At 49.1% G+C, this 16,064-nt stretch overlaps 8 protein-coding genes across 8 annotated transcripts; 7 read left to right on the top strand and 1 right to left on the bottom strand.

The window, feature by feature from the left end:
• Window positions 1-225: 225 nt before the first annotated feature.
• On the top strand, window positions 226-1,429 carry VFPPC_11043 (hypothetical protein; the record flags this gene model as incomplete). The annotated part of the gene is made up of 3 exons (XM_018289318.1): window positions 226-474; window positions 537-1,033; window positions 1,105-1,429. The coding sequence occupies 3 exons, from the start codon at window positions 226-228 to the stop codon at window positions 1,427-1,429; spliced, it is 1,071 nt and encodes a 356-aa protein (XP_018136956.1).
• An 825-nt stretch (window positions 1,430-2,254) lies between these two features.
• VFPPC_11044 (glycosyl hydrolase family 43 protein) lies at window positions 2,255-3,690 on the top strand (the record flags this gene model as incomplete). The annotated part of the gene is made up of 3 exons (XM_018289319.1): window positions 2,255-2,746; window positions 2,801-2,965; window positions 3,028-3,690. The coding sequence occupies 3 exons, from the start codon at window positions 2,255-2,257 to the stop codon at window positions 3,688-3,690; spliced, it is 1,320 nt and encodes a 439-aa protein (XP_018136957.1).
• Window positions 3,691-4,560: 870 nt separating this feature from the next.
• Window positions 4,561-6,588, top strand: VFPPC_11045 (FAD binding domain-containing protein; the record flags this gene model as incomplete). Its single annotated transcript, XM_018289320.1, has 5 exons — window positions 4,561-4,975; window positions 5,043-5,467; window positions 5,529-6,165; window positions 6,233-6,354; window positions 6,418-6,588. The coding sequence occupies 5 exons, from the start codon at window positions 4,561-4,563 to the stop codon at window positions 6,586-6,588; spliced, it is 1,770 nt and encodes a 589-aa protein (XP_018136958.1).
• Window positions 6,589-7,523: 935 nt separating this feature from the next.
• Window positions 7,524-8,377, top strand: VFPPC_16932 (O-methyltransferase; the record flags this gene model as incomplete). Its single annotated transcript, XM_018294684.1, has 2 exons — window positions 7,524-8,070; window positions 8,172-8,377. 2 exons carry the CDS (start codon window positions 7,524-7,526, stop codon window positions 8,375-8,377), a joined length of 753 nt encoding a protein of 250 aa, XP_018136959.1.
• A 1,284-nt stretch (window positions 8,378-9,661) lies between these two features.
• Window positions 9,662-11,227, top strand: VFPPC_11047 (hypothetical protein; the record flags this gene model as incomplete). The annotated part of the gene is made up of 1 exon (XM_018289321.1): window positions 9,662-11,227. The coding sequence occupies one exon, from the start codon at window positions 9,662-9,664 to the stop codon at window positions 11,225-11,227; it is 1,566 nt and encodes a 521-aa protein (XP_018136960.1).
• An 896-nt stretch (window positions 11,228-12,123) lies between these two features.
• On the top strand, window positions 12,124-12,601 carry VFPPC_14866 (glyoxalase family protein; the record flags this gene model as incomplete). Its single annotated transcript, XM_018292634.1, has 2 exons — window positions 12,124-12,361; window positions 12,438-12,601. The coding sequence occupies 2 exons, from the start codon at window positions 12,124-12,126 to the stop codon at window positions 12,599-12,601; spliced, it is 402 nt and encodes a 133-aa protein (XP_018136961.1).
• A 255-nt stretch (window positions 12,602-12,856) lies between these two features.
• On the bottom strand, window positions 12,857-13,846 carry VFPPC_11048 (epoxide hydrolase-like protein; the record flags this gene model as incomplete). Its single annotated transcript, XM_018289322.2, has 1 exon — window positions 12,857-13,846. The coding sequence occupies one exon, from the start codon at window positions 13,844-13,846 to the stop codon at window positions 12,857-12,859; it is 990 nt and encodes a 329-aa protein (XP_018136962.2).
• An 835-nt stretch (window positions 13,847-14,681) lies between these two features.
• On the top strand, window positions 14,682-15,061 carry VFPPC_14867 (SecE/Sec61-gamma subunits of protein translocation complex domain-containing protein; the record flags this gene model as incomplete). Its single annotated transcript, XM_018292635.1, has 3 exons — window positions 14,682-14,766; window positions 14,864-14,950; window positions 15,021-15,061. The coding sequence occupies 3 exons, from the start codon at window positions 14,682-14,684 to the stop codon at window positions 15,059-15,061; spliced, it is 213 nt and encodes a 70-aa protein (XP_018136963.1).
• Between the last annotated feature and the right edge of the window lie 1,003 nt (window positions 15,062-16,064).

The raw sequence follows: 16,064 nt of genomic DNA, 5'->3' as shown, positions 1-16,064 counted from the left end.
TTCTTCGCAGCTTTGCGAACCTAGCTGAGAGGAAATCTGCTTCAATTCATCTTCCATATTTCCCCTTCTTACACGTATCGAATGGAAGGTGAGTTGGTGCTGTTGCACTAGCGTCGACGAGCGACATGTGAGAAGACGACGGTATCAACAACCATATTTTCGAAACTTGGCGCAGTTTGTGTGAGAAGACCGTCTCAGTGTTGGTGACTCGCGAATCAAACCGAAATGGAACCTGTTGACCCGCCGGTGTACTTTGAGCTGGGCTGGGCGATTCTGAGCACCATTGGTCTCGTCAACTTCTTCTATGGCCTGATGGTTCTGGGGATTATTGGTTTCGCGCCTGTGTGCTTGGTACCTATTATTGTGTCTGGCTGTGGAGCTTTGGCAAGCGGTTTGTGCTATGTTGCGTTTTATGGCGACTATTCGACTACGAGCAGAGTCGTTGCATCTGCCTTTGCTGATATGGCATGGCTGGTAAGCATTGTGCTGACCTCAAAAGAACGCTGCTCCGTGCTAAGAGGAGAACCGATTACCAGATACAAGAGGCTGGTCTGTCTTTCTACAGCTACATTATCCTTACACGAGTCCTGCAAGGGTACCGTCGAACCATCTTCATGGCGATTTTCTGGACAATGATTGTCATTGTCGCGGCGAGTAAGCTCTCGATTCTTGCTTGTCGAGTACGATATATCCTGGGAGACATGCAATCAGAGAGTCTACCGCGAATAATAGCCCGTCTTCATACAGGTTACTTTATTGGCATTGCCACCGTCGAGTGCGTCAGTGCTTTCTTCTTACTGAATCAGCTTGGTTCTGCGAGGAAGACGTCCAAGGCGGCTGAGTTGCAGGGCAAGAATATTTTCGGGTATCTCATGCGCAGCACGGAATTGCGCTTGACCCTGTTGGCCTTTGTTGGAGTTTTGCGCACAATTACATACAACTTTCAAGATACGGCTCAAAGCGCGGCATCCCCGATGAATCAGTTGGATCGATTTGCGGCCACGCTGGAGATAATGTTTCCCGTCATGATGTAGTACGTCTCGCATTCGCCCCTGTATGATGTGTGATGGCTTCGGAGAGTTTTTGGCTAAATCTTCGTGTTAGCATTGATGTTCTTGCGTCGAGGCTGGTCTTTGCAAAGACGTCGGACAGTCGGAGGAATTACACAATGTCCATGGGTTTGGCGAATTGCCAGCCGTTCAATGGACCATATGGCATTGACATCGAGAGAAACAGGTGTAGCATTGCTCATATTGAGCACCATGATAAGCAGGGAGCAACAATCCTAAGTAGTCAGAAGAGGCAGGATGCCATGTACGAATCTTTTACATGCCCGACTTTGCCCACGGCTACACTTGTACCGCACCCCAGAAATCGGTCTTCGGGCAGCCTGATAGAAATAGTGGATGCCAAGATCTCGGAAAGATAGGATTCATATACAAATGTAATGATGTAAGAATAACTCTCGACGATGCGGTGAATAGAAGCCACATTATGACTTAAACCAGCTTCATCTATCACCTTGGACCCTTGCGGGAAGTATTGTAAACCATCGTAACAAGTATAGTGCTCGGCCCGTGATCCCCGACCATTAAATCTGTGTCAAGAACAATTCAAGTCACTCGGAAGCTATATCCCCGTAAATGAACACGTCCTGTACTCTTGTATCAGTTTGTGGTATAGTCGGTTTTACTCGTTACCTTGCTGATTGGGCCGAGACTTGGTCTTGTAAGGCGGTTTCACGTCATTGGCACGGCCGCTAGGCGAGAGTCTACCGGATTCATTGAGTCTTAACCAAGAAGCGTAGTTGTTTAGTAGCTACCTGGCGCCAAACACCAAATCATTGTCAACCTACCTCATTGTAGACTTGGCTTCCCCGCATTACGGCACTCAGTTTCCCCATCTGGGGACTGGGCGAGCTCTGTGGGGTGTGACAGTGCATATGTAGATCGTCAGATGGTTAAATATTGGGTTGGGGTTTAGGTATGCGCACCAGTCATACTTGCCCATTGAAAGCCGCTTCTAGAAGCAATCCAGAATGTGAAAATGTCCCAAGTTCCCTGATGCAAAGAAATTTGGCACATCATAAAAGCAGGCTATGCTGCCGAATATCTACTGTCTTAAATCGTCACAATCAAATTAACAACGACACTTGAATAGCTTTACATACTACAGCCACAATGAGGAACTGCCTTTGTATACTTGTCTGTGCTCGTCTGGCCTGTGCCAGCTTGCAGATTATTCCTGGAGCGACATGGACATCGGTATGTACACTTATTCAGACTTCAGGGACAAACTGTTGATGACGATTCTCCAGCCAAATACTGGTCATCATGTTCAAGCACATGGGGCAGGATTTATAGAAGTCTCTGGAACTTACTACATGATTGGTGAAGATAAAACAAACGGCTCGGCATTCCAGAACATAAATTGCTACTCTTCTACCAACCTCGTCGAATGGAAGTTTGAGAATGCCCTCTTGTCCCGAACCGCATCTGGAGATTTAGGGCCAGACCGCGTGGTTGAACGCCCCAAGGTCATTTACAATGACAAGACTTCGACCTACGTCATGTATCTTCATATTGACGACAGTGGCTACGGCGAGGCAAAGGTTGGCGTAGCTACATCAAGCTCGGTTTGTGGCGATTATCAATATCGCGGTAGCTTCAATCCTCTTGGTCAACAGTCTCGAGATATCGGGCTGTTCAAGGATGATGATGGTTCGGGCTACCTTTTGACAGAAGATGTATGTCCCGGTTCCTTTTGAGTGTGTTGACTTATTTTGCTCACAGTGACTTAGCGGCCGAACGGCCTTCGCATCGTGAAGCTAAGTGCCGACTTTCTTAACACCACCGCCAATACATACCTGTGGAGTGACCATTTTGAATCTCCAGCTGTCTTGAAGAAGGACGGTTATTACTTCATGTTTGGCTCCCATCTCTCCGGTTGGAATCCAAATGACAATGTGAGCTGCGAGGACATTTCACACATCAGATCGTAGACACCACTGACGTCCTTGGGTATTAGGTCTACAGTTATGCCAAGTCTCTTTCTGGTCCATGGAGCTCTTGGACTACCTTTGCTGACGTAGGTTCCAACACATATTGGTCCCAGACGAATTACATCTTACCGTTCGGAGAATCCGCCATTTACATGGGTGATCGCTGGCAGCCAAGCAACTTGATGCGTAGCACCTACATTTGGCTGCCACTTGACATATCCGGAAGCAAAGTCACCCTTAAAAACCGCAGCAGCTGGGTGCCAAATGTGAAGGAGAAGAAGTGGTCCGACTCACCTGCTTCCACCCAAATTGAAGCAGACAACGCAACTCTCAGCGGCGGTGCAAAAACTGTCTCATGTTCCGGGTGTAGCGGCGGCCAAGCTGTTGGATGGGTTGGAGGGCCGTCCGGGGGGAGGCTTACATTCTCAGGGATACAGAGCAATGGAAATCAGCAGGCAACTGTTCGAATTGCTTACGCCAATGGTGACGAGACTGAACGCTACGCCAACGTTGTTGTCAATGGCAAAGCTCAAAAGCTCGTATTCTTGCCTACTGGAGGTGGCCAGAGCGCCGGTGATAGCTCTCTCAACTGTGAGTTGGTTGCAGGCTCTGGTAATGCTATTGTCATTGAGGGACTTGACGGTGCCTATGGTCCAGATGTTGACCTTGTTTCTATACCTGAGAACTGAGTCGAGTAGTTTTCTGGGGGATTCGGGTGAGACTGTTATGAATACAAACTGTTGCGCCTGTGATCAACTTCAATTTATTGGGATTGTGAGCAATTTACTTCCGCAATGTTAGTGATGAGCCATATAGCAGATCAGCTTGGTTTTGTCGATGCCTCGTCAAAAGATGGTGTCTCCTTCGCAGCCTTTTCGGCTTCCCAGCAAACCTTCATTTCTCCTAACAAAAATTGACACCGCCATTGGGTAGAAGCCTCAAGTTCTGCAACCTTCAAGCACCCAAGCCATATGCGTTTTGCATTTTCTCCGTAAAATTCGATGAGTGACGGACGCGAAGCCCGGACGACCCGCATGTTGGTCTGATCCCGAGGAATACGGACACGCCCTCATGTTCCCAATCGGAGAAAAACAGCACCCAGCCACTTGTATCCCGTCTGAGAGATCGTCGGACGGTGAGTATTATCTCAAACGTGCAGAAGTACAGGCCTCTTTCATAGGCATAGAATATCTGACATTGTCCTGGGTTGGCTATGAGGTGGGCTTTTTGTCAAAGCTTTTCGCATTGTTACTGTATGCTACAGTGGAACAACAAGAAAGCCATTGAGTAGAAATCGGACGGACGGAAATACGGAACGGAGGGGGCGGGGAAGAAACAAACCAACAGTTGTACCGTGTTGATGCTGTTAAAAAGCATCATGACTTCCCTATGAGGTTAGGCCAGCCCGAGTTGCCACGGGTTGGGCAATACATGTACTGTTTTGATGGCGCCTGGTTTTGAGTTCTACAATCTATATATATGTTGGTTCAGGCATACAATAATACCATTGCTGTGTCAATGCAATTGCAATCAGACTGTGTCATAAGGCAATAGTAATCATGTATGCTACCAACCAACTTCTTCTATGGCTTTCCTGCCTTTCTGGCTTCGCGTTGGCGACCAGCTCTCCACCAAACGGATGTAAAGCACATCCAGACACTCAAAGCTGGCCGTCAGCTCAAGAGTGGTCGACGCTGAACAAAGAACTGGGAGGTCGGCTCATTACACCTACTCCTCCCGCTGCGGCTTGTCATTCGGGGCAGGCGGCCTTTAACGAAACGCAATGTGCTATTATACAGAAAGCCTGGAAAACGCAGGACTGGCACACCAAAGATCCCGTTTCGGTGTTTTGGGATCATTATACCAATGATACCTGCCTGCCGGACCCCAAGATGCCGTGTAGTTCCAAGGGGTACCCTGCCTATGTGGTGAACGCCAGTACTCCAGAGCATGTGAAGCTTGGTGTTGACTTTGGTATGTCATACCGCGTAACGAATCATCTAGAACTGGATATAGCAATGTCAAGCTAATGGTCCCACAGCACGAAAATACAAGGTTAGACTCGTCGTCAAGACTACTGGTCATGATTTCATGGGCCGGTCAATTGCTCCAGGTGCTTTGTCCATCTGGACACATTCCATGAATAGTATCGAGTATCACAGTGCCCATTTTGAACTCAGTGGATCAGGGAAGCTGATTCCTGGGGACGCCGTTACCGTTGGAGGAGGCACCCAAATGTACGACATATACTCGGCAGCCCACAAACGCAATCGTACCGTCGTAGGAGGAGCCGCCAAAGGAGTTGGTATCAGTGGCTACATCTCCGGAGGTGGTCACTCCATCCTTTCTCCTCGGTATGGACTTGGCGCAGACCAAGTTCTCGAAATGCAAGTCGTGACCCCCAGGGGAGAAATCTTGACCGTGAACGAAGATCGCAACGCTGATCTCTTTTGGGCTTTACGTGGGGTAGGTTATCCGAATGACTGTCCTCTACTTTGTTACCTTTAAAACTGATGATTGAGAACAGGGCGGTGGTTCGACATTTGGTGTCGTTACATCTGTCACGGTCAAGACGTATCCCACTCCAAAGATCCTCGACATTACTTTCTCGGCATTCATCATGCCCAATTCGACATACTACAGCGATATTCTCACCTACCTGATATCCCAAGCCCCATACTTGATGGATGCCGGCCTTTCGGGCTACACGCAAATTACTCAAAACACGTCCAAGCCCGGCCCCATTCCCGGTATGCCCGACAGGACGTCCGGTTGGTTCGGTAGAGTTATTCTGCAGGACGCCAGAGGGGAGCAAGACGTTGCCGATATTTTCAAGCCAATAAATGAGACACTGAAGCACAAATGGCCAGGGGAGGCCGGGCTATACACTGCGGTGAAACCTTACGACTCATTCTTGGACTGGTTCAATGTCAATTTCGATTCAGAACCAGCCGGCAAAAGCTGTTATATTGGCTCGTGGTTGTTGGATGCGAAGACGTTGACTACGCCCTCCTCGGAGCTTACCAATGCGCTCATGAGTCCGATTCTGTATAATGGGGAATATGTTATCTTCTTCATTGCAGGCAAGGGTGTTATCAACGCAAAACCGAGAGGCGGCGGCAATGCCGTCAATTCAGCATTTCGAAATGCCCATATTTTTGCCTGTAAGTCAAGTTGGATTGCCCGCTCACAGGTGGTTTTGGCAGTTGGTCCGCTCACCACATAGTACAGCGGCTGTACTAGAATTCCCTCAATCCAACAACACTGCACGGCTCAACACGATCGATAAGTTGCAAAAGATGTTCCAGCCAATGCGCGACTTGGCCCCAAACTCGGGGACGTATGTCAATGAGGTGAGTAAAATATGGCAGTTCGTTGTAGTGGCGCCACCTGTCCACGACTGACATTCGTTGCAGGCGCTTCCGTTCGAAAAGGACTTCCAAAAGACGTTTTGGGGTTCCAACTACGACCGCTTGCTCAAAATTAAGCGCAAGGTCGACCCGACTGATGTGTTTTGGTGCCACCCCTGTGTTGGCAACGAGCGCTGGCAAGAGGGTGAGGATGGTAGGCTGTGCATGAAGAAGTGAAAAGTGAAGCCAAGTTTGGTTTGATCAGGTTGAGTGAAGGGGCCTCATGTTGACGTCTGGTGTATTCATTACCTGGGTCAAAAGTGTTCAAACTCGCAAAAGGTATCGCATATTGCAGCGTTTGCTAGTACGTACTGTGATGTGTTAGTGTGTACCTGGATGTTGGCAAATACTTTTTATCACAGATTGTAGAAGTAATAGCGTCAAGTACATTACTATATGTGTAAATTTCAGATGATGTCACTCTCCTGCAACAATATTCTCCGATTGTGGCGATGCACTGATAAACGGAGGAACTGAATCATCCGAAACCAGACAGACATAACGTCTCTCAATCCTGGTTTTGAACAACAACCCCAATTCTATCGTGACTCGTGAGTCACCAATAACGTGTAGGAACAATTGAGCTGCCGCGACGGAGTGAACGATTGCCCCGCCTTCAGCTCTTGCAAGGGCGTGCGAGACATGTGTGCGAAAACACCGAAGATGAATTCTGAAGAGACCGACGTGAGGTTGAATGAGATGGAGTTTCATCAATGTGCTTGTTCTAAATGTCTTGGAAAGAGAAAATGTGTATGATATGGTAATTTGAAGGGGCATGTTACTTACAACTTGTGCACCCTTATGTGTGACTTTTTGCGGCAACTCTCCATCGTGGACGACAATGGGTCCATCGGTGTCATGATGCAGAGGATCTGATAAGACTTGGGTTTTGAAAATGCCGTGCAGATGGGCTCGGCGGTGTCGGCCATCCGAGAGTAGAGCATGCATATATTCAGCCGTCGACCGCTCCGAATGCGAAATATTTAAATTGACCACAAATCCAAAGTGTTGCCACAAAACCAACTTTTGTCGTCACGACTCAGAGAATCCATCAAACCGAGCAAACTCACAGGCCAGTCCATTCAGTTACTAGATCTACCAACACGTTGAAAATGTCAGCAGCCGCGATTGCTCAACAAGCCGTTGTCGCAAGCCCTCGGGTTCACGATCTGCTCCAAAAGCTACATAGTCTGTCCGAGGCGCAGGAGAAGTCGGTTTCTCAAATCTTCTTTTATCTCAAGCGGCTCTTTGCCTTTTATCTCTACCGATCAGAATGGTCTGCTGCGGCAGATGATCACATGAGGGACAAGTTTGTAAGTCTGGAGCAGGACAAGTGCCAACTTTTGTACTTGCTGGCTCGATCCAGTGGTGCAAGAAATATTGTAGAAGCGGGCACGAGCTTCGGAGTGTCAACTATCTACTTGGCTCTGGCTGTTGGACAGAATGTAGCTGATGCGCGGGCTGCAACTGGCAAAGCCGTAACTGGAAAAGTCATTGCCACCGAAAAGGAGCCTACAAAGGCTGCCAGGGCAAGGAACCATTGGAAAGAAGCAGGCGACGAGATTGAGCCATGGATTGAGCTGCGAGAAGGCAACTTGCTCGAGACTCTCAAGGTTGAAGAGGGCATGCCTGACCAAATTGATCTGCTGCTTCTTGATAGTAAGTGTCATTGCTGTGTTTCATTGTTTAAGTTGATGGACGTTGCAATTACAAGGATGAAAGAAAGATCAATGCTAATCCAAGGGTCTTGTACTTTGTAGTTTGGACACCCATGGCGCTGCCAACGTTGGAGATTATCCGCCCAAGATTGCGCAAGGGGGCAATGGTGCTTGCTGACAACACCGTCATGGCCAAGCCCTTGTACAAGGAGTTTCTTGACTATGTCAACAACCCAGCAAATGGCTTCAAAACAACAACGATGCCCTACTCGGGAGGGTTGCTTTTGGCGGTGTATTTGCCAGCCTAACTTTAACCAGGGGACGGGATAGGCTCTGGGCGCCTGCGGGAGTTTTTGGACCAAGATTGGGTTGGCCTAAGGTAGGGGTGGACTCGTGAAGGGTCAAACTTGTGCGGCCGAGTTTGGTCATTTTGTCAGGTCTGGTCGTTGCTACTCGATGGCTTCAAAGTTAGAGCAAAAGAGGAGCGCATGTATATTTTGACAAGCAGTGTTAATACTAATACTCACAACATCTTCGCTTTGATGAGTTGCGCCATTTCAATCCCGCCTAGTGAACTGAATCGAGCATCAAAATATCAAAAAATGAAGTCAAAATGCGGAATCTGGCGTCAAACGTGAACCAACCAGGCTCTCTTCCAACCAGACCACCAGGCATTTGCCTGAGGACGCATGGTTAATGTTGACAAAGGCACAGGCAAGACACAACGTTCTGCAGTTCACAAAAAGGGAAGTCGCGATGCGGCTCAAGTGCACGTCAAATCCACCTGCCACCTGCCACTTGTCACTTGTCCACTTGTCTTCTCCTCCCTTGCCTGCCTTTGTCTGGTGCCAATTGTTCCTCCATTCCACCAACACCGACATGACTCTTCAATCAGTCCGTGGTCCAACTTGACTCTGTTTTTTACGCGACAATCACCCCCAGCACGACACACTTGCTGCACCACATGGGCAACAGCCGAAATTAACAGCCCCAGGACCGTGAGACTAATATCTGAGACTCCGCTTCTGGTCCTGGCTGGACTGGCTGGACTGGCCTAGCCCATCCTCACGCTTCTTGGCATGCAGCAAAAATAGGCAACTAGGCCCGTTTAACCCCCGACATGATCCATCATGGCCCAGACGCCGTCCAACAGTTCTGACATCAACGAGGAACAGCCCTGCTCGCGCCCGTCAACATCGCTTCCATTGGCTCGCCACCCCAACCGTTCCTGGCAGGCCCCGGATCGCCACAGAAATTATGATTGCACCTCCAACGATGGATGACTGGCCGTACCTCAATTGGGCAGTGGCCGAACTAACATCGGCTGGTTTAGCTTGGAAGGCTGAAAAAGATTTCTTTGCTTCCAAGGCGCCACCCTCACGATGAGGGCAAGGGGGGGCTAAAATGCCTGTGAGGCTCATCTGGCCAGGCTGATAAGAAAAACACATCGCCGGCAATTTCCCACATCGCCTCTTGCTTCTCAACTCAGTCTCCGATCCTTTGTGGTTTCTCATCGCCTGGCCGAGATTGGCGGTTAGAAGTTAGAACTCTGGTCACAGTCTTGCTGTCGCCGAACTCGCCGACTCGCCGCCATGGTTTTCCTCAAGGCTCTCTGGCCATCGCTACTGCTCGCCGGAACAGTCCATGCCGCAAAATGGACCATCACCAGCGTGTTCGTCCAGACCGTCACTGAGTACACATACACAGATAGATTCCCCGACAGTACGACAACCGTTACCTCCAAATACACCAGAAACACTGGTGTTACTCTCAAGCCCTCTGTCACCATTACTGCTACACCAATTACCGCCACCACTTCGACGAGCAGTTACTATTACTATTACAACGGTCAAGAGGTACCCGGCGATGGCTCTGACGATGTTGTGTATATTAAGCGGTATTACCCTTCCGGCGCAATTGCCACATCAGACCTGACCTCGTCGACCTATCGGTACAACCAAAGGGACTATACAAGCACCTATTTCTTTCAGACAATAGAATACACTGCTCCGACCAGCTGCCCAACCCCATTCACAGTCACAACGACCTCTCGGATTTCAGTACCCTCGCAAGTGGTCGATCAAGTCTCCATTAGAACAGCCACAACTTCCGTCAGCTCGAATGAGTATGGTGGTAGCGACGGATACACCTACACTTTCGTCTCAGCCTACCTAGCAAGCACATCTCACCCCTCAGGCGCCGCGGCAACTCTCAACTACTACTATCGCGAGTATTTGACAAGTTGTATAAATCCAAACCCAAACCCAACCCGCACATATTCTCCAAGACCCACCAGCGGTGGCAGATCCGGCTCCGACGGTGACGACAGCGATATTGATGGATTTCTCAATGGGACGAGCACCTGCGCTTGGAGTAATTGCAGCAACACCCCATATTGGGGAGTATTCATTGTCACAATTCTCCCCGCGGTGTTTCTCCTTGGCTTTCTCGAATCCTATTTTTGGTTCACGTGCCTCATGTCAGGCAAAGGCGCACTTCGAGTAGGCACAGTATCATGGATCTTGCTGTGCCTTCCCACCATCTTTTTGACGCGGCGAATCCCTGCTCGTAGCCTCGAGGACCAAGAACGGCTTCGGGCTCAGTGGATGGAGAAATCTTTTGGGCAGCGCTTCTCCCTGTGGGCACACTGGGGCTTGCGCTATCGATATCCCATGGAGCTGCTTGGAGTTCATCCAAAGTATGCATATGGGAATCCTGCCGAAGATGAGAAATTGGTCGACGACTGGTATGGCGAAAATGGTGACAACCCTCAAGTTCCCGCCACGTACATGTACCAACATGAGGCGCGACAAGTGTCAATGGCACCGGCATTAGCCCAGTCCCAGTCCCCGTCCCAGTCTCAGGCTCCGCAACTTCCCCCAAGAGTCCGATTGTCGGGGCGCAGTACTAGATCTGTGCCCTCAGAGACGCATTCACATCTTGCCTCTGTACCAGAAGAGTTGGTGTCATCTTCTGGCCTGGGCAAGGGCAAGGGCAAGGAGGTACAACAGACGTCGAATCCAGAGGTGCAAGTCAGCCAAAATGAAACTGAAGTCGGACGAGCTCCTCGCATCGAAGATGAGGTGGACCAACAAACCGAACAAGTAACAACAAAGGAGGCTAAACCAGAGGACAAGGGCCAGGAAACTAAACCGTAATGTTGCCGAAGCAAGACGGATAGAGCACTGGGTGGAACACATTCATTGAAGCGAATTTCAGCATTTAGAAGCATACCCCTCAAGCAGAGATGTTCACTTATTTGTGTTAGAATACAGTAATATAATTACTTAATACCTGCAGCGTAGGTGCACGAAGGTCCATGTGTGCGCACCACCGTAGCGAGGTCAGAAGGAAAGAAGTTGTGGCAGTACAGATACCACAGACATGTAGCATTCAGCACCCCATGTGACGGAGTTGCCTGCGAGTGGTGCAGCTATTGTCCTTTTTTGGTCGGTAGATGAACAACGGCTCAAACCAATTGCTCTGTCTACTAGTCCATGTGTACCGTAGGTATGGAGCACAAGGTATAAAAAGCTTGATCCGTTCAGCCCAAGAACAAGCAAGTCAACACGGCAACACTATTCATGGAATTAAGCTTTAATACTGCACTTGGGAATGGCAATGCCGTAAGTCCGATCTTGCACTTCACGGGCAGCATGTCCAGGGTCCAAGTTGGAGTGAGCGAGTGTCAGCATTGGCGAAAAGAGCAGCGTCTCCACCGTGAATAATGCTGCGCTGTGTCTGAATTATTTTGTCGGCCTCACAAGACATCACGGCAGCCATTCAATTGTGGGGTCATCTTGTGCCTTGATCATCACCAACAAGCGGCACGTCAGGTTAGATCATGTCAGTTTCACACTTTATCTCCGGATTTTGAATGAACGGTCTGACTCGACTCGGGGTCTTGGAGATACCGAGGGCCGCGATGTAATATCTTGACCAAGTATATATTGTTGTGAAAATTACACAACTCTTCATGATTGACTCTCATCATTCACAACAATTACTCCCTCTTCTCTTACTTCACACAAAACAAGTTAATCCCCTCGTCAAAATGGCCATTGACCACACAAGCCTCCAAGTTCCAGAGGACAAGTTCCAGGAATGTCTCAAGGTGTACCTCGCGGCCCTGAAGCCTTTAGGATACGAAATCGTGCACCAGTTTGGTCCCCATGTCGTGGGGCTAGGTTCAACCAAAGACATTGTCAAGGATTACAAACCTTCTGATTTTTGGATCATTGGTACCAAGGGAGCTACTGCTGGTGGCTTACACGTTGCGTTTAGAACACAAGGTCAGTCTGTCATGATTCCGAGCATTTGAGCGTGGAGCCTACACCAGTGTTTGATAGGGTGCTAACTAGCGTGTAGATCGAGCGTCAATTGATGCTTTTCATGCGGGTGCTCTTGAAGTTGGTGCTAAGGACAATGGGGCCCCTGGGCTGAGGGCAAATTATCATCCTAATTACTATGCGGCGTTTGTGCTGGACCCCATTGGAAATAACATTGAGGCTGTTTGTCACCTGCCGGCATAGTTGGGGCAGATGGCTGGTGTTTTTGATGCCCCGACCAAGTTGATGTTTAAAAGCCAAAAAAAAAGAGGAAAACAAAAACCGAAGAAAAAAAAAACAGAGTTAGAAAAGGAACATGATCATAAATATAGAATAATTAACTGTGTGATCTGAGAGTATTTTGAGGCGTATTAAGCTGAGTTGAGTGTTTCTATTGCTCTTGTTCCAAAGCCCTACCCTGGAGGTTGTGTGAACTTCAACTGGCCACAATTTTGCCTTCTATGTTGCACAACCCAAGTTACATGTGCTCAAAAACCTTTCTATCGCTGCATTTGTCTCTGATGCTCTTTCTAGATGAACCCAATGTCCCGAATCGACATACTCAACCGTCAATTGCGGCGCCCACTCCCTCAGCATTTGCTCTTGTAGCTCTGCCCCTTGAGGTGCGACGAAGAGACTCGGCTGTGTCAGAGTAACCTGCTCGAAGCCCTTCTCATCGGGCGCAAACAAATTATCGCGCCACATGCGATACCATCTTGTAGAGCCAGTATATCCACCCTCTTTGTGGAAGTCTTCTAGATGCTGCCTTTGCAAGTCCTCGGTGTACCATTCCCCAATGGGAACGCGTTTGTCTTGGGTAACGAATTGCTCCATCATGTTCAGCGGATGGAACCATTCCTTCCATGCTTGACGATCACGGGCGAATAATAGGCTCATGGCGCTCGAAGTGTTCTTCTCTAATATGCCTTGGACCTTTTCGTCATATGTGCTCAGCCAGTTTATGTATCCCAAGAGTTCGAATCCCATGGCCTGCTTGGTCATGTTGTTGATGAAGTCGAGGTTGAAGGGAGTGCCTAGTTTTGGTGGCCCGACTGCGAGAAAGATGACTGCTAGGAATCTATCTTGGTGGTAAGCCGCAAAGCGAGACAAAAGCGTGGAACCGATATCATGCCCAATACCAATGACTTTGTCCAAGCCCAGTGCGTCTAGCAAGCGGGTTATTTCATCAGCCATTGATTTCGGGCGGTAGCTCGAGGGATCCTTGGGCTTGCTGCTTTGGCCAAAACCGAGGAGATCACAGGCTAAAGTACCGTAACCAAGCGAAGTGAAGTGATCGATTTGGTATTTCCAATCCGCAATATGCGATGGGAAGCCGTGGAGGAAGAGGAGAGTCGGCTTTGAAGTCGTTGTGGCGGCTGTGTGGATGTAAGAATATGTGTGGCCATTTGATGCCTCGAACGATTTACGAGAGACTAGTTGAGGAGCCATCGTGATTGCTGAGAGCAGATATCTCCCGTATGTATGTAGTGCTTGTTGCGCCGTGAACTGGCTGGCACCTTGGGAACATTGCAGCTTTTAAACCATGAACTAGCGGCGGGGAGTTTTCGGAGGATTTTGTTTAAAGCGTAAGCAAATCTGACGTCACCTAGTGTTTGTATGTTACATGAGAAAAGCTGGAAAGGTTTACGGGATTGTAAATTGAATGCAAGTGATGGATTTGTGAAGTTGTAAATCGTATTGCCATAGATTCAATGCTTCAATGTGTGGATCTGCATAGGTGGCTCGAGCAGTTACTGTCGAGGGCACAAGGGCAGCAGCTGGCATGGCCGTGTGGTGGCGTTGCACAATGCTGTACACAGTCGCTCGCAGGCTGTCACAAACCGGCACAAGTCTGGTATGGTTCATTTTCTGGTGTGGTAACCAGCTTGAGTGTCAATGGTTGGCACGGGCATGGGCGTAGTCAAAGCCTGGTTGTCTCTCGTCCGTTCGTCACGAATGTGTGGCCAGATCAGACCAGACTGGACTGGCCTTGGCTGGACTGGACCCAGACCTCGACCTGGACCCTCTTTCCCCAGTTCGACTTCCCTGACCCTGAGCCACTCACTCTGGTTAGCTCCAGACCCGGAGCTGGTTTATCCGACCCGCACCTGTGAAATTGAGGACAGCTTGACACTGCGTGCGATGCCAGATTGTGTCGAGTCGTCTGGAGTCGAGTTCAAATTGTGTGCGCATCCCTCACCTCATCCAGCTATCACCAACAACAACCTCCTGCACACTTCTCCCTCAACCACCCCCATTGTGTCGCGCAACCTTCACTGTCAATATGTCCGATCAGATCCAGGAGCTCGTCGATACCCCCAGCCAGTTCTTGAAGGATGGCGTTCAATTCATGAACAAGTGCCAGAAGCGTGAGTCTCCCTGGCCGATCCCTTTCCACCTCTCCCACGTCGCACACGACCAAGCTTCCAAAAACAGTAACAATACTAACGCTTCTGCTTTGTACAGCCGACAAGAAGGAGTTTGCCAAGATTTGCCAGGCTGTCGGTACCGGCTTCGTCATCATGGGAGTTGTCGGATACCTCGTCAAGCTGAGTACGCATTCCTCTCGAAAGCGATACCCCTTCTCCCTCGCACCCGTCAAACTAACATGCCGCGATTCTAGTCCACATCCCCATCAACCAGATCCTCGTGGGTGGCGCATAAAACGATGCAGAATACACAAAAGCACGACATTTTGATTGATCATGAGCGATCTGGTTTGGCGAAATTTGGCGACGGGAAACAACCAACGGGGGCGACAGGATAACGAAATACTTTCCGAACCCTCGGATGCATTCATAATACCAGCAGTCAGGGGAGGGTATACCTATGCGATTACTATAACTATAGAGCGTCGCAATGCGGCATCTGATCATGGCTTTGCGCCTATGTACTGATAGTTCTTTATGTTGGCGGAGTTGAGAAAAACATTACGGAGCCTCAAGTCTACCAGTGTCAACGCCGAGTTGTGATATTGCCGCCCATCTGAAATTGGCAGTGTGCTTTGGGTGGCTCGAACGATGTAAACAAATCTAGGGACGTATGTCTGCGCAAGTTGTTACAGGATCATCACGTCCTGGACAGGGCAACACATTCGTGCCCCAACAACCCATCCCGCCAACCTAGACATGCGACTGTAATAATTGCCGCTCTTGCGTAAGCAACGAGTGAATTGGTGCGCGTAGTTCAAATACCCATCTCACGACGCCGAGAGGGCGAACGGCTCTTTGATGTTACAGAGGGCGTGCTCCTTCTGTAGTGTTGATGATGGTGGAGAGGCAACAGACTTGACTTGACATGAGCGGGGCATATTTAATATCTATCAATTGCATTCTCACCTTTCCATCCAAACACTTTCCGCCTCTATCCATTCTGCCGTCATGCCAATTTAAAACTCTTCACTTACCAATAATGATGAATACTTCACGACGTCTCTGTTTGGCGTCTCAGTCCGCGTTGTTGATGCGATCTATGCGCATGCTCTCCACCTCACTACCAGCCAGGTCATCAAGTCTAAAGATAAATGCAGACAGACTCAATGAAACCCTTCACTATACTTGCCAATGGGGCGCCGCTAATAGATATGGGGAGTATGTTTGGCTCCTGTTTGAAACTTGATATGATGCAGAGGGAAATTCTGGAAGACTGACGATTGCAGCGGTCCAAA

The sequence above is a fragment of the Pochonia chlamydosporia genome, assembly GCF_001653235.2.
Source record: "Pochonia chlamydosporia 170 chromosome Unknown PCv3seq00013, whole genome shotgun sequence".
Taxonomy (NCBI): Eukaryota; Fungi; Ascomycota; class Sordariomycetes; order Hypocreales; family Clavicipitaceae; genus Pochonia; species Pochonia chlamydosporia.
This window is presented reverse-complemented; position numbering and strand designations above follow the sequence as displayed.